Here is a 23,950-nt window from a genome sequence, read left to right as displayed (position 1 = left end):
CTTTAAAATTATAAATGTAAGGGAGTTTCACTCAGCGCTCATTACTGCGGATAAACAATACCTGTTGTTTATCCTTATGATTATCTCACGTGAGAGTCCTGCCCTCCATTCCCATAGCCACTCGTTCATCTAAGCATTCCTTCTTCTTTCAAATTTAGCTTATAGGACAGAAATTAGATTCTGGTTAGCATTGTAAGCCCCCTTCACTCTTTAAACCTTCATTACAGTAAATAAACAAAAATATAAGGAAGGAATTATAGAATATTATTTAGAAGCGCTTCAAAATTTACCAAGTAGATATCTAAACACTGCATATTTGATATTTTTACCTGTGGGGGGCTATGTTGAGGGTTTCTCTATGTAGATCAGGTTGGCCTCCAGCTAGCCTCATACCCCTGAGTACTCAGATTACATGTGTTCACTGCCATGCCCAGTTCTACAAGTCTATATAAAGTTGGCATGACACACATATTTTCCTATGTTTTCTCTTAACCCTGCATTCTGTTTACCAACATTATTTTGTCTTACAACACAATTTAAAGATTTCCCATTGTTTTCTTTTGTAAGTAGGTTTATAAATATTTAGGTTGTCTTTTCACAGCTTCTCTTCTCTGTTGGGTGTGCCCACCTTACCTCTCGCCTACCAGACAGACCTCAGTTTTGTTATCCAGGCCTAGGCCTGGCTTTGTCTTTTGTGAACATGGCTAAATATATACCAGTGAAGTCTTAGGATCTCTTACTCTGTCAGGTCCAGCTTGACTCTTCTCCTGCCTCCAATAGAACCAATATTCCAGCGGCATAAGCTTGTGCTTGGTTCATTCTGGGCTATTCGACTCTTATTTGTTGGATCCTGTTCATCCCATTAAAGTCTCAGCCAGAAAGCAAACACATTTGTTCTGTAAGTGTCAGCACATGGGACAGTGCCTAGAACATAACTTGTGGCAGTGAACATTGAAAGCCAGCTGCTGAAATAAGGAATGGAAATTAAGAGGGAACCTGTGTAGGCACAGCCAGTGTGTGGTCCTGCCAGGGTATTCATTGATGGAAAACCTGGCTCAGACAGTAGCAGTGGGAACAGGAAAGAGGCAACAGAGAGACATTGTAAGGACATCCCCGAGTGAAGTCTACCTGGGTGTGTGAGGATGTGTGTATGTGGTTGAAAGATGAAGGATGAGTTAGAGTCAACAGTGCTTTCTGTTTTGTGGTTGGAGGGAGGTGAGTGTTCCTATCTGAGAAGCAGCAGGACAAGAAAAGCTGCTGGAAAAACTAAATATTAGCTTGTTGTAAGTAGTAACATATTGAGACACACATGGAAATAACTTGTAGCCTTTACTAAGTTGAAAAACTAAATCACCTTAAATTATTTTTACATTTGTGCATCTGTATGTATTTGTCTATCTGTCTGTCTGTCTGTCTGTCTGTCTACCCTTGAGTAGGTCAAAGGACAATACAATACGTAGGAGTCAGTTCTCTCCTTTTCCCATGTGGGTTCTGAAGCTCAAACTCAAGTTGTGAGGCATGATGTGAAATGCCTAAACTTGCCAAACCAATTCAATGGCCCAAAAATAAGTTCTGCATACATTCAAAATAGAGTAGGACTGTGAACTACCATATCTAAAAGTGACAAGGATGTTGTTGTTAAATTATTGAAAACTTAGGCTCATGCAGGTGGAAAAGGTGAGGCTAGTTCTGTGAGCAATGGCTGAAGGAATGGTGTTTTGTTAACAGAGGCAAGGGGAAACACAATGGCTAAAGATGCTTTCTGTAAAAATCTAAAAAGCTTTCTTGCATAAGGGAGCTAGAATAATTCCCAGCAAAGCAAAGGGTGGACCTATCAAGCATGGAAGATGCCCATTTTTCTTTTTTTGATTGACAAATACTTTTAGAGTCAAAGCTGGCCAGATATGAAGGAGAGGGTCATGAGGCTGGGGATGTCCATTGCTGAAACATTTCTAGAATGTGTGCCACTTCAGAAATTGGGCTGTGTGGCTCTCAACTCAGGATTCTGAGGTCTTTTAGTTTGTTCTCGTGAACTTTGTGCATCAGTCTTCAAGTGCTGGGATCACAGGTGTACACAGGTCTCTAGCTAGTATTCTGGAATTTAGTGGAATTGCTTTGTGTTTAGCAGGTTGATTTGGAGTTGGCTTGTTATGTTTTCCTGTCATTTTTGATTAGAGGAAGTAAGAGGATAAAAAGACCCTCTTGGTTTCTCACCATGGGCTGTAGGCATGTTGGAAACAGAAGTACCAGAATTCAGTTGCCTATGCTTTGAAAATCAATCCTGGGTGTTTTAGTGTGTTTGTTTGTTTGGTTTGGTTTTAATATGACTCTACTATCAGGAACTCACACTGCTTTGTCATTTCCCTTTAGCAGAGATCTAATCAGCATTTTCCTGCTTTGGCTCCCAAGAAAAGTCAACCCAATACAAACTTCAAATTGAAAAGTTTCATCTACTATGGCTTCCAGGCACCCCTAAAGTTTTTCTGTTTTTTTTCTCACTTATTTATTTTATTCACTTCACATCCTTGTAGTCCCTTACCTCCTCCCTCACAATCTTAACTTCTCTTCCTCCTCCCTCTCCCTTATCCCTTGCCTATTTCTCAGAAAAGGGGAGCTCCCTTTCCCATCCACCCCAGCTCAACTCATCAAGTTGCGTCAGGACTGAGCATGTCCTCTTCCCCTGTGGCCAATCAAGGTAGCCCTGCTAGGGGAAAGTGATATAAAAGCTAGCAAATAAATTCCTCTGTTCATACCCACTTCTGCAAGTAAGAATGAGCTTATCTCTAGGTTCACTGTGGGTGGTAGAGGCAGCCTTTACCTTTGTCAAGAGTAATTTCTCAGTTCTGATGCCTTTTGTGTTGGAATTCTCAAGATAACTCCTGTCATCTTCTATTCCTTCATTCTTTGGCTTGGAAAAATCTCTTTGGAATAATACTGGGTGCTTGGGAAAGCATTTTCACTGCATTGTGATATGGAGATAATGCGAAACCCTTAGATGTTTCTGGAAAGTAGCAAGTGTTCCGCAGGGCTTATGAGTTGTTCATATTAGATGTAACCTAAGAATTTGAAAATTTGGGCCTTTAGAATCCAGATAGCAAATACATGCTAATTTTAACAGAGTGGGTTTTTTGACTAAGTGCTTTTATATATTATTCTTCCTTGACTGTGCTAAGGCCCTTTTGACATTGGCCTTTTGATAGTGATTTCTATATTAAAAATTATAAAAAGTATTTCATTCTTTCCCCCGTTTCATATTAAAAACAGAATTATCTTCCACAAAATAAGGCTCAATAAATAAATCTCTTCCAACAAATTTGCTTATAATTTTGAGAAATATATGTAGCTGGAGAATGGGTCCTGGAAGTTTAACTGGCAAAGCATCAATATCAGAGGTTGAAACAAGGAAACACATGAGAAAAAAATGTGTAGCCAATACTGGCACATCTTTCAGAATCCCATAAATGAATCTGAATATAGAGAACATGAAGAAATTTTAAGAATTAATTTTTCCAACCTCTTCCCTTTAGTTATGTATGCTAAGGGTAGGGCTAGGTGTTATAGGTCAAGGGCAGAGGACTTTCAATGCTCTGAGTTTGAATTCCAGCATCCTGAAACAAACAAAGAAACAAAAATGTATTTTTAAAACTAAGGTAGTTTCTTTACATATTTTATATCTAAAGAATCTCTCTTGAATCTATGCGTGACCGTCCTGTCTGAAATGAAATTTCCTATGTTTGACCCAAGTTAATGTCTACCTTGAATCTCTCAGTTGTATTAATCACCCATCCAGCCTCCGTGTACCACTTGTTTGTACATTGATAACATGCCAGTTTTCCCAAGCAGATCTGATTTTTTGATAGGTAGAAACTGCACTTTCACTATCCACCCTCCAAAATCTAGCAGTATGCCTTGGAAAAAGAGGGACTTCTAGATTAATATTGAAATAAAACAAACATCTAAGTTCATTGGTAGAAATAGGCAATAGCTTGCCTTAGGCTCACCTTTTCATGAATAAGACATTGAACTCTGGCCTGTAACAGTCTTCACAGGCTGACCATTTTAAATCATGAAGCTCCTTCACACCATCTTCCATTGGTTTTGTGAAAGAGCTAGGAAAATGGGCTGTAATTAAGTGGGAGAAAAGAAACCCGTCTGTGTGCTGTACATGATCTTAGGCAGAGAAATGAACCGAAAAGAGCTTATTTTCAGCTGCACTCATTATTCCTCATTTTCTTTCATGTGAACTTTTAATTTCTGTTCCCTCCCTCCTCTTCCTGATTCTTTCTTCCAGCACACATATAATTAGAACGACTCTTTCTAGAACGTAGCTTCTAGAATGAGGCAGTGAGAGTCCCTGACTTCTAGGAACTCCTAGCCTTGTGGCTGAAATAAGAAATGACTAAGATGCAAATCAAATCCGTACAAAGTAAGAAGCTGTCTTTGCTGTGACAAATCCCAATCATATGTTAGCCATCCAGAAGATAAAAAAGTCTTGTTAGACCCAAAGAAAGCTGCAACTGGGAGGGATCCCTTTATCCCTGAGTAAGGAAGGCCTTTTCTATCTGACTACTTTGGACAGCATGAGCATGTTTTTGGTTTTGGCTATAAAAGGAAAACTTAGGTCTAATATGTTCTCTGTTTCTGGTTATGTGGGTGGATTGAGACTGTACCTTGACCTAAGCAGCTGTGGAATAAACAGTTAGTTTTCATCTATCAGTAGGCTTGAGAGGAACTCCTGCCCCCAAGTGTCACCACTGAAGTGGCTGTGGTAAGTGCCTCTACCTGATGGGAAGGACATAGAAGGATTCTTCTCCCTGCTGCTGAGTTTCAGCCACATCTGTGCTCTGTCAGGACTATAGTCAGGACTATATTGGAGGATGCCCTTTAAGAGACACCTCCTGGTATCCTCTTTAACATCTCTCTGTACATCTTTTTACTTGCACCCAGACCCCACGCTCCAAGTGAAACAAGAACAATTCTACTACTGTTCACTTTTACTTCCCAAATGTCTGGAACATCCTGTACTATATACATTTTGTTATTTAGTCTGTTCAGATACAAACTGAAAGTTCCAAAACCAATGTAAAAGTTTTCTATTTGCTGATAATTTAGACTATGTTGAGCTTCACTACCTATGCCACACGCAAACAGCACAGTTCCTTTCACCTCCTCTTACTGCCCAATGGAAATGTTACTGAAAAGCTCCAAGTTATCATATCACAAGAGAAGCAGCTTTCATTACTCAGCATATGCTGTGCTATACAGAACATGCTAAGCCATAATTTTACACATTCTCAAACTTACTCTCAAAAAAAAACCCATGTTAATAGTTTTATTTTCATTTTGACCATCTTCAAGGGACAATAAATTAGCAATTAATTGAGGGTTCTACTGTTGCTTAGTCCAAGAATCACAATTTAAGCTCAGGATTCTGATTACAATCACTGCTCTGTTCTTGAGACATTTGGTTCTTTTCAATCTTGCTACAGCTTGCGTAAGTGTCTGTCTTCTAAACACAGCTAAGGATAAAAGTAAATGTGTGGACTGCGTCTCTTGCTCTTGCTCTTACTATAATTACTGCAGTGTTACCATCTTTTTTCTTTCTGCACTATGCTTTCTATCTCTTAATTCTCAAGTCAGTTAGGAAGTTAACAAAGACTATTACTATAGGTACAAAATTGTCATGGGATGAACTGGGGGGTATGTACTGTGCAAAATATAACTTCACAGAATTCCAAATTTTGTGCTTAGCATATTCTCAAAATTATCACATGGTTATTATGTTGTGTCTTACTTAACTTATTTACTTACTGTATAGCCTTATTCATTCATTTTTAGATGAGCAAAGAAAGGGCTATCATGGTTGTCTCTTAGAAGACATGTGTTCAAATATACCCTTGGGGTCTGTTGGGCTAAATGTGAAAACTAATGTGGGCTCTGTCTGAGGGGTCACATTACAGAGACCTCATTCTCAGAGCTGCTAATAAGATTGTGGGCTCAAAATGAGGCAAAAAGATGTGGGTCTTCCAGAAAGTTCATATGAAAAGTGAGACCAAACACATGCCTGACTATCATTTCTTGCATCCATTGGTTGTTTTGTTCCATCAACATACTTTTATTAGTCATGAACTTGGCCCATGAGATGTAATAATGTGCAAGATCCGGGACTTACAATACAGGACTTTATAACTGCTGTTTAGCACCTGTGTGCTTCTTCTCCTCTTCAGCTAAGAAGCCCTTTCGCAGTCCTGTTTCTGGAAGGTTCTATTCCACTGATACCCTGAGTGGGCAGTTCCTATGTTGCTTTCTGATGAAATTTGGCAAGGACCCTTTAACTGAGAAGAGTAACTTTCTAAGTTTCCTTGCATGTGCCTACATCCTGTTAGAATGTGCCTCATTTTGTAATCACTAAAGCAACCAGGCTCACTCACTTAACAGTTCTTTGAGGAGAGAAATTGTTTTTTATGTCTTTTTACCTCTTACCTGCTAAACAGTTTGGAATATGTTAAGTGTTCAGTGATGGGCTTATATTTACCCCTTGATGGATAGAAAAATAAAGGAAAGTAAATATACTGGTATAAACATATAAATATGTTACATATAATGTGTCTGTAACAATTATGTATATATAACTATATGTATATAAACACAAATTTAAATCTGTGGATATAATATTTGGATATATAGTGTATACATATATACATATATGTACACACAATTTTAAATGTTCTTAAATAATATTTTATTTGGGGGATTATAATAATATAATTGTATCATTTCTCTCTTCCACTTTTCCCCTCAAAAACTCCAATCTACTTCCATTCATGGCCACTTTTTTCTTTAATCATTGTCACATATGTATATAATATATATATGTATATATATAGTATGTGTGTTTATTCATATATATATTCATATATATATATATATATACATGTATAAATACAACCTGCTCAGTGTTATTGTGCATCTATGTTTTTAGGGCTGACCATTTAGTATTGGATAACCAGTTCGTGTGCTTTCCCTGAGGAAGCCCATTTATCTTGCTCGCAGCATTCCTTAATTGCCAGAGGCGCCTTTTCTAAATTTGTGGTTCCGTGAGCTCCCTGCCTCCTTGTTTGCATCTGTATTAGTGTCGCCCTTGTTCAGCTCATGTTGGAGCAGCTGTGTAAGTGATACTTCATGGATGTAGCTTCTGATGTTTTTAGGAGACACAATCTTAGAGCAAACTCTTGCAAACTTTCTGCCTTCTCCAGAAATAATTCCCGAGTCTTAGGTGCAGGAGTTGTTTTGCAGATGTAGCAGCTGGCACTGGGATCCACAACTCGCATCTTGATTGGTGTGGTTTGCTCTAACAGTCTCTGCCTGTTACAAAGAGGAGTTCCCTTGATGGAGAGTGAGGACTACACTTGTCTGTAGGTATAAGGACAAATACTTGAAGTACAGTTATGAGTGATGATGGCTTAGAGACGTGGTGGCTGTAGATTCTCCTCCAAGATTCAGGACTTCACTAGCTCCACCTAATTGGCTGGGTTACCCAATTATTGAACAAGCCTTAAAGTCCAAATAAAGAGTTGTTGGTAACTGTGTGCCAGTATTGTGCTTTTAGTATCATAGTGCCATGCCACTATTGTTTTACACACCATTTTTAAATGCCAAGGAAAGGAGACTGGCAAAGGGCCAGAAGAAAAATTTTCCGTTATTGAATTCTGTTAGATATGTCTAATTTTCCACAAATAACTTAGCAGTTTATAAGATAGGAAGTGAGATGTGTAGAGAACAAACACAAGTGTTTACTTATTCACTTCCCCAGAATATTTAGTCAAATTATATATACATATATATATATATTCAAGAAAGGTGAATTAATTTCTTCTCTACATTTTTCCCTAGTTTCTTTTAAGGATAACTTGCAGCCTAATGAACAGTCCCACAACAAATTGCTAGTTTTGTTTAATTGGCTATTTGAAGCTGACGAAGTCCAAGGGGTGAACTAATTAAGCAATTTTTAAATGCAATCATCAGATGCTTTAGCATTGAAGATGTACATTGAAGATGGCTCTGTCTTGGAGTACAAGGAGAAGAAAATTCTGAGACAAGGCCACTGCCTTGTCTCTCAATGCCCTGCCTGTTCCTGGTGAGCAAGACCGGATGTTTTGCAAATAGCACTACACAGCGCTCACTGGAGCACCTCATGAGCAGTATATTCAAATAATTCCACAATTTCATTGTATATTTCTACAGTTACGAAGAGAATCCCGACCCTTTTATCTACTAATTAACCAGCAAAATACTTATTTCTAAAAGCCTGCAAGCCAATTGGAGAGATTTTTAAGGAAAGCATTGATAGCCATTTACAAAGATTTCATAATTAATTTGGTCATCTAAACTTAAAAGGATCAGAGGAATGAAAGGGCTGGAAGGAAAGAAAACAAATCACACTGGGATGTTCAGAGCCGGAACGCTCATGCCGCCACCTACTAAGTGTGTGCTTCCTCTTTCTTCTTAGACCATGTAAGGCCCTGTTATTGCATCTACAAATTAGGCATTGAAAAGGGTCCAAATGTCTCTTACCATGTGGTTGTGAGGGATGAAGGGAAAGTCCCTTTCATTTTAACTGTGGCATGTCACATATAGTAAGTTTTGATAGTCCTTTTAAAACAAAGCCAAAGATTTTGCCTGTTAACTGAAAAATTAACCTTCTATGGAAGGGATCACCAGTCAGCAAGGCACTTGAGAGGTATTCCTGCTTGCTCTCAAGAGCTATGTGACTGAAAAGTACGCCTTCTCTTTCTCAGTCATCAGTTTCATCATCTTTGAAATGAATGCCTTGGCCCAGATGATTCTTGGGCTCTTTCCATTCCAGTTCTCGTGTTCAGTGATTCTATCTGAATCATTGTCATGAAAAATCGACTGTGTTTGTTTTCTGAATGATTCTAAGGAGCAGAAAGTTCACCATTCGCCCAGGAGTTCTCAACAAGCTATACAGCAGCTATGCCTTGAAATGCCGACCCTCCAAGCTCAATGGCTTACTCCTGAGCTAAGTCGCCCTTTAGGCTCATACTTATACAGGCTCCCTAGGATTGTACACTATGAGAGGAAAACCACAGGTTGGCATTTTAAGGATACTGCCAGTAACTTATTTTTTTAAGTCTCACACACATTTTACTGACTTGGCAAGAATTGATTAGCAAAGCCCTACACACATAATTACAATGATCATGTAGCAGGGAGTCTCTCTGACAAAGAAGAAAATTAGTTTGACACAGATTGAGGCCTGACTGTACTTCAGAAGCAGGATGTCTTGTCCCCTATTTGAGTGAAGAGAAGTTGAGATTCTGTAACATTACAGGGCTCAGTTAAGATTAGAAACTCATGGGGATATTAGCACTGAGGTTCACCTAAGATGATCAAGAGTCTACAATAGGAAAATGTGTTATTCTCCCAATCTCTTTGTTGGGATTCCTTACATCAAGTTGTCCCCGCGACATCTTTTCACTTTTTCACATAGGAAAAGGAAATCCCGTGAGCTATGAGCACCATTGTGGTTGCCACCAGCAGCACTAGAAGACTTGAGAGGTACAGTTGGACTGGAATGAAGGTGGAGGACTCATACTTCTGTGTTCTTATTGTGGTCCTTCCCTTTACTAGCTGTGTAATAACTGTGCTAAGTCACTTCCCACACCTCTTTGTTCAGTCATCAATAATAATGTCCAGCTCAACAATGAAAAGAACAATTCAATTTACTACCTCAAAGGTTCCTGGGCAGATGGAAAGGGATCCATCCCAATTTATTTTGTCTAAGGAAAGTAATGCTTATGATCATTACAGGTCTGTGGTCATAGGATGTTAGATTGGAAGGATTTAGCAATCATCTGGATAGATGCTTTTTTAGGTTTGAGAAAATGGACTCAACGGACAGGAAAACATTATCCAAGCTTCTATTTAGGCAGCATCTGAACTTCAGCCAAAACTGGGAATGAGCCGATTATAATCTACTTTCTATTCTACTTTTTGGATATGAATTATTGCAAAATTGTTCATCAATGCCGAAGATTACCTGATGCGAATGCACATAAATATGCGTATCACCCATTAAAAATCAACAATTACAATCTCAAAAATCTTTTATTTTTCTCACCAGTTATAGTGGCAACAGCATTATTCTGTCCTGTTCTATCTCCGAAGAGAACAGAATATCTAATTATTTCTTACTCATCCACTATAGCCCTCTTCTGTCTCTAGTAGGGTACCCCACAGTACACATGCTTCTTGTCCTTTAGAATCCAAAACTGACTGTTGTCAATGGCCCTAGGACCTTTGGATTGGGGGAACGTCAACTGTAAAGACCAGCAGTTATTTTACATTAATTATTTTATAGACAAGTAAGATGGTGTGTGTGTCCAGGTGAGGAGGTCAAATGACCTTTCTGTATTTATGTGACTTTCCTACCCGTGACGGGCCAACACAGCTACTCTCCAGTTTTAAGGATAACATGTCTGTGTAGTCAGTGAGAAAGCGTCAGTCCAGAAACAGCACAACTGCCTTCCAAAATCCCCAATTCCACGAATGTGACATCCATTTTGTGTCTAATCTCACTTCATCTCCTCATTGTGTCTTTGTAATATTTAGTTAACAAACCATTTTTGAGTTTTTTTTTTTTTTTCTCAGTTTATAGTCAGTTTTCTCAAATTCGTTTTTGGCTTTTCAGAGTTGTGGTTCTCATCTATCTTTCTAAAATAGGAAATCAAAGATACTACCGTAAAAGCTGTGAGAGGAGTCAGCCACAGTGACAGACATTTCTAATCAAGCACCCAGGAGGCTAAAGCCAGATGATCTAACTCGGCAGGTGGCCAGTGCCACATGGTGAGGCCTTGTTTCCAAAAACGTATTTATATGTTATAAGTCTGCATATAAGACGTAAGAATCTTCTTTCCACCACACATTATGTCTCTAGATTTCTGTTACTGCTGTTAATGCTGGTACTAGGTCTTGCAGAAAATAACACAACTTCATGACCTACGGTATTTCAAACAAGTAACCTTCCTGGCCTCTGCTTTCTCATTATAACATGGGGGTAGCTGTAAGAGAGAGAGCATCGTGCCTGCTGCACGTGGCTTCAGGCAGATCTAGGTTTCTACTCCAGTCTCCTCCTAGCACTGTAAACCCATTTTTGGAACACAAAGACTTTTTCAAGTAAATAAGTAAATTTTATTAGGACAAACACCAATGAAAACAGTGGAATGGAAAAACGAGTTACAAAAAGAAAATTTAACCTCACAAAATTTATGATCCTTAAATAAGATCTTGTACTTGTGTTTGTTCCTAAATGAAAGAAGATGTAATTCAAATCTTAAGGTTGGGGCTGGAGAGATGACTCAGCAGGTAAGAATAGTTGTTACCTGAATTCAGTTTTCAATACCCATCTTGAACCTCTCAGTAATACCCATAACTCTAGTTCCAGAGGTTAAACCCTTGACTAGCATGCTAGAGTGCTAGCGTTGATCCTCAGCTCCATAAAAACAAAAAATCATAGTGGAATTCAAATTACATAGAGTACATTTAAAAGGGTAGCAATACTTATATTTTCAAATATATTAGATTTATAGGGTATCAAAATGTAAAGCTTTTTTTTTTTCAGGCAAATAATCTAGTTCATATTACCAAAGCAATGTATATATGAAATGCAGTACCATAAAAATCTGCATGCAAATTTTATAAACACAGAATGAACAATCCTCAAAATCATAGGAAATCACAAATCACTGCAAGTAATCAAAATGACCTTAAAAAAACAAAGTTAGATATGTCATTCTGATATTAAAGTGACAAAGCTACAGTAGTTAGACAGCATGGTGACAGCATAAAGACAAACATAAAATCCAACAGAACAGAAAAAAAAATTCAAAATTAATCCATGTCAGCTGATTATATGGTCAGCTGAACTTCCACAAGGTTGCTATGTAAATCAATGAACAAAAAAACCATCATGCATGTCTCTGACCACACAGAACGTTTGTTTGGTCTTTTCCAGGGCCTATGGGAGCAGAAATGGGCACTATTCTAAAGTAATAGTTTTCAAAACTGGATGAGAAAACAAATTTGTTTCTGCACAAATGTTTGTTGCTATCATATCACCTTCCTTGCATGTTGCCTCTGTAGACTTGAGTTTCTATTTTAAAGTCTTGCACAGAAGACTTCTGAAATTTGGGGATGATGGCATAGCTTCTACCAACAGTTTTTTTTTTTTTTTTGGGGGGGGGGATTTTTTTGTTTGTTTGTTTTCGGTAGTTGAGAAACATTTTCTTTCCAGTTAAGTCCATGACAGAATCAGCTTAGTATTGAAGGAACTTGTGTCCATGCATGCATATATTTCCATTGTAACTCGTGAGCTGGTGTGAATGTGGGACTGAGATATGACTCGTTCAAGCTCTAGCCCAGGGTCAAAGACCATAAATATAGTTTTTATTTTAAGATAAAACTTTTGTCTCCTTCCAAAGGAAAACGGGCAACCTGGGAAGCTCCCTTCTTTCACATACTATGTTTTCTCATGGTTCAAGTTAGGAAACATAAGATTTGCCTGAAATTCTATAAAGACACATGAAGATAACACAGTAACTCTGAGATCAAACAGTTTATCCTCCTAAACTGTAGCTTCAGAGGAGTATTTCCCAGTGAGGATAAACTCCTGATAGAGCTACACCTTGGAGGCTCCTACGAACTCTGTACTTACATGGTACCAAGTATGATGCGGAGCCTAGCCTAAATATCAGCATTGACGTGTTTCTTTACTATGGGAAGCATGAAAGAGGATGAGCAGGAATGTGATTATGAGACTTTCTGAAGGCCAATGTATACAGCAGCCGAAATTATAGCACGGAGTAATTTACAGACAACAAATAGGTAACTTGTCTACTTTCAAAGTTGCTGCCTGATTCTGTTTAAAAGAGGAATCTTCTCTCTTTTTCTAAATTTTATTTTATTTTATGAATTACACTTTATTCACTTCGTATTCCCCCATAAGCCCTTTCCTCTTCCCCTCCTGGTCTCACCCTCCCTCCCCCTTCTTCATGCATGCCTCTCCCCAAGTTCACTGGTGGGGGAGGTCCTCCTCTCCTTCCTTCTGATCTTAGTCTATCAGATCACCTCAGGAGTGGCTGCATTGTCCTCTACTGTGGCCTGGTAAGGCTGCTCCTCCCTCATGGGGAGGTGATCAAAGAGCAGGCCAATCAGATTATGTCAGAGGCAGTCCCTCTTTCCCATTACTATGTAACCCACTTGGACACTAAACTGCCATGGGCTACATCTGTGCAGGGGTTCTAGGTTATCTCCATGCCTGGTATTTGGTTGGAGTATGAGTCTCTGGGAAGGCCCCTGTGTTCAAATTTTCTGGTTCTGTTGCTCTCCTTGTGGGGTTCCTGTCCTGTCCAGATCTTACTATTTCCCACTTCTTACATAAGATTTCATGCACTCTGCTGCAGAGCAGAGTGCAAGGAATCTTCTCTTGATAGACATTTTTGAGTGAGGGAGAATCTCCTAAAATGCAGTTATAAGTAAATGCCACCCCCACTTTCTAGAGTTTTTGATATCTCTTCATAAACACAACCCTCTTTTTTTATCTGATTTCTGAAACTGACTTTGTATTCATGTAGATAACAGCCTTTGCTTCCCTAGAGTGGTGGGAGTTTATCTATGATTTATTCAGATAGCATTATTAGAAAACAGGAGAAAAAGGATACCTCTTCCTAGATTTAGACTGCTTTCCTACATTTATCAACTGTGCACTTCTTGCTTATTATAGCCACAGCTCAAATAATGTTAGAGAACATAGGTGATGTTGTTACTAATAAAAGCTCGTCTAGATGTTTTGTTTAGGATAAAATTTGAACTACCTTTATTCATCTTGAGCATTATTTTTAAGTCACATTTAAGTCAATACACTTATAAGTAGCTAAAATGTTCAAAGTGCTCTACAAGGTGTTTGTAGTGACAGAATTGTTAATCAGATTCTTATTCCCAAATTCTACATCTAATCATATCTAGAGAGCACATTTAAAATGTTTTTCTTTGCTTTTGCCCTGGATTCAATTTGTCCTGAAGCCAACTTTTAACTCTCGATCTTAGTAAATTATAAATGTTTCTGATTAATTCTCTTTTAAAAGCCAGTTATAACTATTTCCCTGTTTCTGCCCTTTTTTACTTTTTTTGGAGGAAACTACCAAAAAAGCAGAGAAAGGAATGCCCTTTTTCCAGTGCCATAGTGGTTAGCATACTCTAGAAAATGAGAGGTAATTGTCTAACTTACTTGTAATGAAGTCTCAAGTCGTATCTAACTGGCAATAGTTATGTATCCTGTGAAATGGTTTGATGGCCTGTGTGAGATCTCCACTAGATGATACAACAGATTGAAAGAGTAATATCCTATTCAAAATGTTGCAAACATATTGATCATTCTTTAAATACTATTGTCAGAAATTTTTTTTTTTGCATGGTTATCTTATCCCTACCCATGCCCATGCTTTTTAAATATCCAAGCAGGGGATGCATCTATCTATCCATTCATTCATCCATCCCTCCATCGTCTTTGGCTTAAACTTTTGAGTTTCCCATAAATACAGCCATCTAACCAATGTCCCTTTGGTGCCATTCTACGTATTCTGGGTTACCAAGGAAAGCAGGCCCCAAGGAGAATAGTTTTCTATTTAAGAGACAGGTGAGCAAGTGGTTAGGTACTTTTGCTAGATGCTTTCTTATAATTAGTGAACATTTTTCTTCTTTGTTTCTGCAGTATTATGAAGGAAGTTCTCCAAATATTTTTCATTTTTTATGGTGAATAATTATGCTTGGTTAAAGAGGCTAACTTACTGATGCTTAGACGAAGCTGTATTTCATCCATCCCTGCGCATGAATTGGTTCATTACTTTATTCACACATCTTCTGATTTTTAAATGAACGCTTCAGTTTCAATATATTGCTTCAAGTATTTGGGAGTTCTATCTAGTAGTCATTTCATAAGTGAATAAACTTAGGCTCAGTTAACTAAATTGTTTTATTTGAGGTTAAATTATTTACTCTGATGGCATTCTTAGCTGAACTTACATTTAATTTTTAGAGTTTTCAAAACCTAGGACCAAAAATGGCTCTATCAGTCACTTTGTCCAAATTGTCATTAGATCCACTGACACAATTTTTCTAAATGGTTTGTATATTGCAGTTACTTTAAGTAAAATATTTTTCTGTCTCAAGTACAATGTGTGAAAGACTACTAGGATCTTTCTATAATTATTTGCAATTTTCACAGTGCTAAGTGCTATGTGCCATATAGACAACAAAAGTATGATTTCATTGTGATTTTTGTAGTATATTTTGAGTGTTAGTCATGTGTTCTTTCAACCAGATACATTCCCTGGAAATTTTCAAACTAAAATTAGAAATGAGAGCAAGTAGGAATGGCCCGTGAAGAAAGAAGCCCAGAGAAGGTGGGTGTCAGTATGAATATTAGAATTATCCATTTTAAGGCCACTTTAATTGTGTTCTGAGACCTCAAAAATTGGTTCATCATTTTATGTGATATCTTTGTACTGCTGTCTTATTAATCTATTCTAATTTGCCTGTGAACATGAGTATAAGCATGTTCACCAATGTGCATATGTGTTAGAGAGAGAGGGAGAGAGAGAGAGAGAAAGAGAGAGAGAGAGAGAGAGAGAGAGATATGAAAAGATAAGCTTAGATAAGAAGGATTGTTACAGCAGAAATCTGAGTCAGGTGTTTTCTCAGGCTACCAGATTTTAAGATACATTGAATCAAGGCAGATGATTATCTAAGGTAGGTTGATGAAACAAAATAATCCACTTGGGACTATGAAGGCAATTATGAGTTTCTTTCTTGTTACAAAGAGTGAATGTGCCACACTTCTATTTGGAATGACTTGGGCATTGATTTAACTTTAAAAGCTACATGAGTGGATGGATATATTTTATTATAACAGCATCAGAGTGAACTTAATGTCTTAAACATACTAAGCATTAGCTTTTACACTGAGCTACAACCAAAGCTGCCGGATGGATGAGTTAATTCCTTTATCCAGCTCTTTGGTGAATGTTTGCTTTGAGAGAACTCTACCCTTAGCTTAGAACAGGGCCCTTCTTTCTGTAGGCAGCACCAGCACTCATGTTATGACCCCTTCAGTCCACCTGGCAAGGAAGGGAGTCATGTATGTGCCAGAGCAGTGTGCAGTATTTAGGAACAAGAATGAAGGAAATGGAAACTTCATAACAAAAACTGGTAAAAAATAAACTATCACTTAAGCTTCACAACCCAGAGGATGTGAAAGCCACAGAAGGACATGACGTAAGGATGTTTATGTCTACTCTGTCCTTTCTATAGTGATACCTTCAAAGTTATTCTTAAGACTGTAGTAGGAGCCAGTGCACGGAAAGGTGTTTGGAATTATCATTGTTTCCCTCCGTGTAGTTTCAGTTAGGGCAATGTGGACATCAAGGTCAGGAGGAGTGTAACTTGCAGATTTTTCTTGTATGAGTCTGAGAAGTCATTCCACTAAGTATCCATTTACAATATTAGGTTATGATTGCCTCCTTAACTCGAGTTAGAAGTTTCTTGGGTCTCAGTGAGAGAACACGTGAAAGAACAGTGCTCAACAGTAAATAACAAGGGCAGCTGGGCATGGTGGTGCATGCCTTTAATCCCAGAACTCCAGAGGTAGAGGAAGGTGCCTGAGTTTGAGCCCAACCTGGCCTACAGAATGAGTTCCAGGACAGCCAAAGACATATTATCTCAGAAAAAAACAAAACAAACAAACAAACAAAACAAAATGAAACAGAAAGAGAAACAACTATAAGGGTAACAGAGTGGCAATTATATTTTAAATTGTGAAATTTGTTGCATGATTACAATTATTAGTGGCATTCTATTTTTATTGGCCAACAATATCAAAATCATGGTTAAAGAGAATCTATGAAAATAAATTAATTTGTATTCTAAAAACTCTTAAGAACTTGATCACTCTATGCTCAGTTTCTTCATTATGACAAACTCACCTTAAAGGACTGTTATAAGGACTCAGCCTATCTGTAACTGTGATGCATTTAGGGAAATTCAAGAAACTTACCACTGATATTTCTAATTAAAACAGAACATGCTTTGGGCTTTGCTTGTTTGTTTTGTTTTTCAAGACAGGGTTCCTCTGTGTGGGCTTGGCTGTTCTAGACTAGCTTTGTAGACCAGGCTGGCCTCGAACCCACAGAGATCCACTGGCCTCTGCCTCTCCGAATGCTGGGGTTACAGGCATGTGCCACGGTGTCTGGCTAACAGAATGCTTTGAAACTTGAATACTTCTCTTTTAAAGCAGTAAAGACATTATTCTTCATCTGTCATTAATAGAAATGAAATCTATTCTTTTCCTGTTTTGAGAGGTGTCCAAAACATACAAGCAATTCAAAGAGCAATTCCATTATTTAACAAAGGACCAGGACTGGGCTTGCTACAGAAAGAAATCACAAATTACTAGAAAGTACTTGTTTTATTATTTCGCCCATCCTTCTTTAATTGACCATCTATCTGAAAGAGTGAAGGGGCTTCAAATACAGGGACTGTACAAGTCAAATGCTTGGAGGCAAGCTCTCCTACCCCACAAGCCTGTGGTCAAGCCCAGCTAGCTAATGCTCCTGAACTTTGAGTCAAACAGCTGATCTCTTAGAAGGACGGTGAATGTGCATAGGTGGGCTCTTTGTGTTTCCAACAGACAAGGATACTGACAGTGTTTTACTGAGGAACATTATCTCTGTCATTTCAAGGTTAATCACTCACTTCATGTAGACTTCCAGTCGTCATTAAATACCTTATGTCTGGGAGTGATGATATGTGTGAGCCACAAAGCGCAGTTTCTTGTTTTGAGAGGTCTGTGTTTTACGGCACTGGCTTGATATAAATAGACATCTAAAGGGTGGTATTCTCTCTTTTTCTCACTGCACATCACCGTCACAGTCTTTGGCATTCTGTGACCTTGGTTAAACACTGCGAGGGTTGATCTCATCTAATTGTGCTTCAGCTATGGTTTGGGTAGGTTGAGTAATGTATCCAGTGGCTTACTTAAAATGGACGACCAAGAGCCCCAAATGGACATGGTGGCATAGGCTTTACTCTTATTGAGGGTAAGGAGATTGTAAAAGTGTATAGAACAGTGGTTCTCAACCATGCCTACTTGTGGGATTGACATACCCTTTCACATGGGGATCACATATCAGACATCCTGCGTATCAGATATTTAGATTATGATTCATAACAGTAGCAACATTACAGCTATGAAGTAGCAACAAAAATCATTTTGTGGTTGGGGGAGTCATCACAACATGAGGAACTGTGCTAAAGGGTTAAAGCTCTAGGAAGGTTGAGAACCACTGGTAAAGAATTCCCCTAGGTTACTGACCCCATATCCTGAATACCAGGTACACTCAATACAGTGTTTAAAATGGACATGTGAGGTAATCCTAGTTTGATTTTGGAGTTGGAAAATTTGGCTTGTGAGCAAGCCAAAGACAATTAAATCTGTGTTTTTTAAAAATTTTAAAATATGCAGATGACTAATACTGTCTATATTTTGTTTGACTGGAGGTAAGAGATATAAATATAGCTATATAAGAATCCTTCTGATGTGTATTTGGCAGCTTACTCTAAACTAAAACTTTTCCTACTCATGATGTCTTCAAAATTGGAAAGGGACATTCTTCATTTATTCTAAAACAGATATCAGAGAAATCAAGATTTGGATATATCTGAGATATCACAACCACTGGGGGTTGATTTATCTTCCCATCCACAGGCACAGAGCTATTGGACATATCCTGGAAAGCACTGGGGAAAGATTATAATTCAGTGAACCAGAGAGAAAAGCTTTGAATTCATTCATGAAAACTTAATTTATATCTTTCTTCTGAGTTCAACCTCCATGAACTCAGGATCTGGGTGTTTAATTTATTTTTTAGATTTCTGTGTATTTACTCTTTCTACTGAGGAAGTGAAGCAGATGGTAGGGCTGATGAAACATTTAAGGACTAAATAGCTAGAATGCACCACCAGTTGCAGAAATGCAAGGTGAAAATGTCGAGTCTCTGCCATTTCCTGGAAACCCAAACATCCCATTCTTTTAACAGAGACCAGTCAGCGTGTATCTCAGAAACCTGACATTGATTAGTCTTTACATGCCAAAGTTGATAATGACATGTCAAGACAAAGGGAGTTTAAATAGCAAGAGCTGATTTTTCATCTCTTCCTCCACAAGTTTCCCTCACTTTTAGGTGTATTTCCCTCTCTATCAAGCATTCTGACTACCCACAGCCTATAGAAAAGGAAAGATTTGAGAAGACAAGTCTCTTTATAGCCCAGTTTTTTTTTGGGGGGGAGGGGGAGTGGAGAGGCAGAGGATTGCAATTTAGAGGAATGCAACGAATTTTGAGTCTTGCTTTATTCTTCCAATATTATCTGTATGTATTGCATGTATACAGTAAACAGTTACATTTTGAAACCCAGAGTTTTTAAGAATTCTGATGTATATGCTTTAATCATAGAGATTTCTGCTTCAAATTCTCAGAGACTCTTATAGGGAATCTGCATTTTTTTTTTTTTAGAGCAAGAATTGCAGGTGAATCACAGGCATTCAATCACCACCATCAACTCTTTTCTTTCATTTGGTGTTTTCTTCTCGTCAAAATGCTTACATATGCACATTTTGTTCTGTGAGGTAGATGGGGACAATTATCTTCATTGAGAGGGTGAAAGGGACCAAGCTGAGTTGATTTCTTTAGGAACTCATTATATATTGCCTTCTTGTTCACGCCTCTTGAGATTTCCCTTAGATGACCTTTTCTTCTGTTTGGGTGTTGATTTGGGAAAGATAGCCCCCCCCACAACTCCCCACTCCCAGCCCTGAAGCCAGCTAGTACTATCTGTGCCTGCCTTGCTGAAAACATGAGACAAGTCTTCCTGTAGCCAAGGAAGAAAAATAATTTTATTTGTGGAAATTGAACACGTCCCTAATTGACCGTGTTGTCAATTGATTTCAAGCAATCCCCCCCCCGCGTCAGATGTAGTGTGCAGTGCACCCCTTTCGCCTGTCTTGATCGGTGTGGTTCATACTCCAGGAATGAATCCAGCATCTCCATCCAGCCAAACTGAGGTGCTGCAAGGGCTGTGCTCTTCCCTTTGAGAGTTGGAAGCCCTCTCCCCCTCTCCCCTGTCTTTCACACCAGCCCCTGCGTGCCAGCCTTTGCTTTGCCCAGCCAGTAGCCACAAAGGCCAGACACCTCATCGCTAAGCAGTGTTGTTTTGTCAGACTCACACGCTCCTGTCCTTCTCACTGCCCAAGTGAATCTCAGGTAGACCGGTAGATATGGACCCACATTTGAACCCACATTTTTGAGGTCCCCCTCTGAGTCTGGGTCCAGTTTTTTAGCAGTTTACAGGGCTGGTATCTTCCCCAACCTTTTTCTAGCATGTATCTGCCCCTGTTTTGGAAATGACCCACTGAATGCTGAGAGAGCGGTGCTATTTGAAGACTGCTTGAAGAGAAAACAGGACTGAGGACCACTCCCGGATCACAGCTTGAACCAAGGGTGAGCACAGGTTTCCAGAGTCTCTAACGCTGTGTTTCCTTGGGTGACTCCTGTTTCCCCATCAGAAGCATGGCAAGCATTTCTGGAGACAACAGTGCGCACCAATGCTGTCATTCGCTGTGCTGTCCTTGCTCACATCAGTCTAACCCCACCTTTATTCACCCTCAAGGCAGGTTGCCTACTGAGACCTTTCTAGGCACCGAATCCGCTTTGTAGTTTTCCAGACAGCAACACGAAATCTAGGTCTCAAAACGATGGGGACACAGTTTGCCGTTCCAAAATGTGGCGGTGGTGGTGGGCTGTGCAGTACGGGAGACCGGGTCATCGGTACTTCTCCAGCGTCCCCTTCCTTACTGAAGGGACAATGCTACATGCTTCTGGTCACCGGAGAGAAGGCAGACTGCACCTCTCAGCAACCCGCACCAGCCTCCTCTCTGCTCACCCAGGGTCCTTCCACAAGCCCGTGGATGTGTTTTTCTCTTGGGGGAGGGAGGGAGGGACTGGACACAGCCGACCCAGGCTGCAGTTCCCTCACTCTGCCTCTGAGAATTTCTCATCCAAACCTCAATCACGTAGGATTGCGTAGAGAGAGGAGAAAAGGGGAGAGACAGAAGACAGAGAGGGGGGAGAAGGGTGTGTGGGGTGAGGAGGAAGGAGAGAGTCTGGGAGCAGAGGGCGCGAGAAAAGAGAGCAGGACCCAAGCGCCGTGCTTTCTAGCTCTCCGCCAGCCCAACCCCCAACTCAGTTCCACCAGGAAGCTTTGCTGCTCTTAAGGAGCCGGAGTAACTCAGGCTGCTGCTCTCTCCTTGTCCCACCTGCCGTCTCGGAGGCTGTCGCCTCTGCCGGGAGTTTCCTGCGGAGCTGGCGCTCTGGCGGAGATAGCCCGCGGCGGCGCCCAGGAGCTTCTGCCCATGAATGGGACTCCGCCCTGAGCGCCCCCTCCCGGTCCAGGGGAGGCGGCGGGGGGCGCCCCGCGATCCCGCGGCTCCCAGCCTCCTCCGGAGCAGCAAGTTGGGGCGAGTTGGTGGCCGCCAGTACCAGCCTCCTGTCCCTGGACCCTGAGTCCGTGCGCTGGGCCGGGGGAGCCCAGGTGGCGCGCGCGACCGCCTCCCTCCGTCGCCCAGGGCGGCCTAGGGACCCTGCCTTCGCCGGGGCGCCAGACCATGGTGGGCAGCTGCGACCCAGAACCGCAGCCGCCGCGAGCCAACGTCGCCCTCCACCAGCCCCCGCCCCACCCGAGCGGACGCGCGGGGGCTCGCAGCAGCGCGCGGTCACTTCCTTCCACGGCTGGGATGGGCGGCGCGGGACCGAGCGAGCGGCCCAGCGTTGGCCGGGTAACCCCTATCTGAGCTGCGGCCGGGAGCTGCCGACCTCCGGGGCGCGCGAGCCTGGGGTCCGGGAGGCGCGGCGATGACCTGATCCCGAGCCCTGCCAGGGCGCCCGTCCCTCGCTGCCCCGGCTCGCTCGGAGCCCGCGCGGAGACCGGCTCGGTGCGGCGGCCCGGAGCGCACGGTGGCAGCGAGCACCGGTGAAAGGCGTGTGGGCGCCGAGCTGGGGAGGACACCTTCGGCAGCTCTGCCTTTCGAGGGGCTTCTGTAAACTACTGAGTCATTCCAGATCTAGGATTTTCCTAAATAATCACCAACTGTGCCCGTCTCGTGCCGGAACGCAGGCAGAGAGAGAGAGAGAGAGAGAGAGAGAGAGAGAGAGAGAGAGAGAGAGAGAGAGAGAGAGAGAGAGAGAGAGGGCGCCAGCTCTCGGGACCCCGCGGATCCCCAGGGTGCTTGGCCCTCGAGGATCTCCCTCCCTCCCACTGCTCCTTCCCCCCCTCCCCTCGTCTCCCGCTCTCTTTGCAGTGTTGCTGGAGGAGAGGCGCGCTCACCGCAGCTGCAAACAGCTGCCCCCGCCCCGCGCCCCTACTCCGAGTCTGGCTAACCGCTCCCATTTCTCGCCTCTTGGAATTCCAGAAGTGGGGAGGCCGGCCCCCCCGCCCCGGGAGAACCGCAGCCGGTGCGATGCATTTCGTAGACCTCACCCAGCTGGGACGGACCTCCTAATCTTCAGAACCGCGGGCCACAGGGAGTTAAATTGCTGCCTTCCCCTTCTCTGTCGCGGTTGGTGGTTCGTTTTCTAAAGGAACGTTTTATTCACTTTTTAGTATATATATATATATATATATATCAAGCCAGGGGCACGCATCTCGCCTCGCTTCAGACTCTGCCTTGTAAACGGGTTTTCAATGTATTTATGTGTAGGTATACTTTGGACACCTTACAACGCTTGCGCCTCTCCAACCGGGGCACGGCTTGTTATTTTGGACATCTTTCCCCCCTTTCCGCTTGGCACCCTGAACGCAGTGTGACCAAACTCTCCACTGCCCTTTGGACTTGGATCGCCTTGGCGTACAAGTTTGGGGTACAAACGTCTACTTCGCAGGAAGGCCTGGGACCGCCCCGCCCCCGCCGCCAGTGGTTGGGGAAGTTTACATCTGGATTTTCACACATTCTGTTGCCACTGCCCAGACTCTGACTAACATTGTGGGCTCCAGATTTTCGATACTGCGACCTTTTCAAACGTTAGCACTGCCTCCCCGCTCCTGCCCTATTCCTTCAGGCCCCCCGAGGTCCTGCCCTCATCCCGGCGGAGCACAAACCCGAGGGCGCAGTGGAGCCCGGGGCCTCGGGCCCGCGCTGAGCAGCTATGGCTGCGGCGATAGCCAGCTCCTTGATCCGGCAGAAGCGGCAGGCGAGGGAGTCGAACAGCGACCGGGTGTCGGCCTCCAAGCGCCGCTCCAGCCCCAGCAAAGACGGGCGCTCCCTGTGCGAGAGGCACGTCCTCGGGGTGTTCAGCAAAGTGCGCTTCTGCAGCGGCCGCAAGAGGCCGGTGAGGCGGAGACCAGGTCAGTAGCAGCCGGCTCCCAGTGGCTGACACCTCTATTCCCTTTCTCAAAAGCTTCTGGGAGCTGCTCATTGAAGGGAATCGGAATTCCTTTCTTCCATGCGGGCCCACTCTTTCAACAATCCTGTGCTGGTTAATGGCTCGCTCCATATTCGGGAACACACTTTCTGCTTTTATCAATCCACACTTTGACTAGTATGAGGGCCACTTGTACAGATGCAACTAAGTTCTGAAATCTTGTAGTGGGGTAGTGACTGGTTCGTTCATTCATTCATTCGTTCATTCATTCATTAGTCACCCATCGTTCTACCCATCCATCCATCTATCTATATAGTAATCGTACAAACTATGGAGTGCATGAGAATGAAGTTCTTTATATTCCTCATAACCACACAAGACAGATGATTATGAATGATAATAGGTAC

The 23,950-nt window shown here is 41.6% G+C and overlaps 1 protein-coding gene across 4 annotated transcripts in view; it reads left to right on the top strand.

Moving 5' to 3' along the window:
• The window catches only part of Fgf12 (fibroblast growth factor 12), a 557,338-nt gene that overhangs the window by 269,441 nt on the left and 263,947 nt on the right, over positions 1 to 23,950 (top strand). The window contains exon 1 of one of the 4 annotated variants that reach the window (XM_060370162.1): positions 21,251 to 23,526. The exons of the other annotated variants lie outside the window; for them this stretch is intronic. Coding sequence (XP_060226145.1) covers positions 23,328 to 23,526 — 199 coding nt within the window. The 5' untranslated portion in view covers positions 21,251 to 23,327. Of the gene's footprint in view, positions 1 to 21,250; positions 23,527 to 23,950 lie in introns of those variants that run through there. 4 annotated transcript variants of the gene reach the window in all.

This window comes from Meriones unguiculatus, chromosome 17 (assembly GCF_030254825.1).
Source record: "Meriones unguiculatus strain TT.TT164.6M chromosome 17, Bangor_MerUng_6.1, whole genome shotgun sequence".
Taxonomy (NCBI): Eukaryota; Metazoa; Chordata; class Mammalia; order Rodentia; family Muridae; genus Meriones; species Meriones unguiculatus.
Note: the sequence above shows the minus strand (reverse complement) of the source record. Positions and strands in the feature narration are given on the sequence as shown.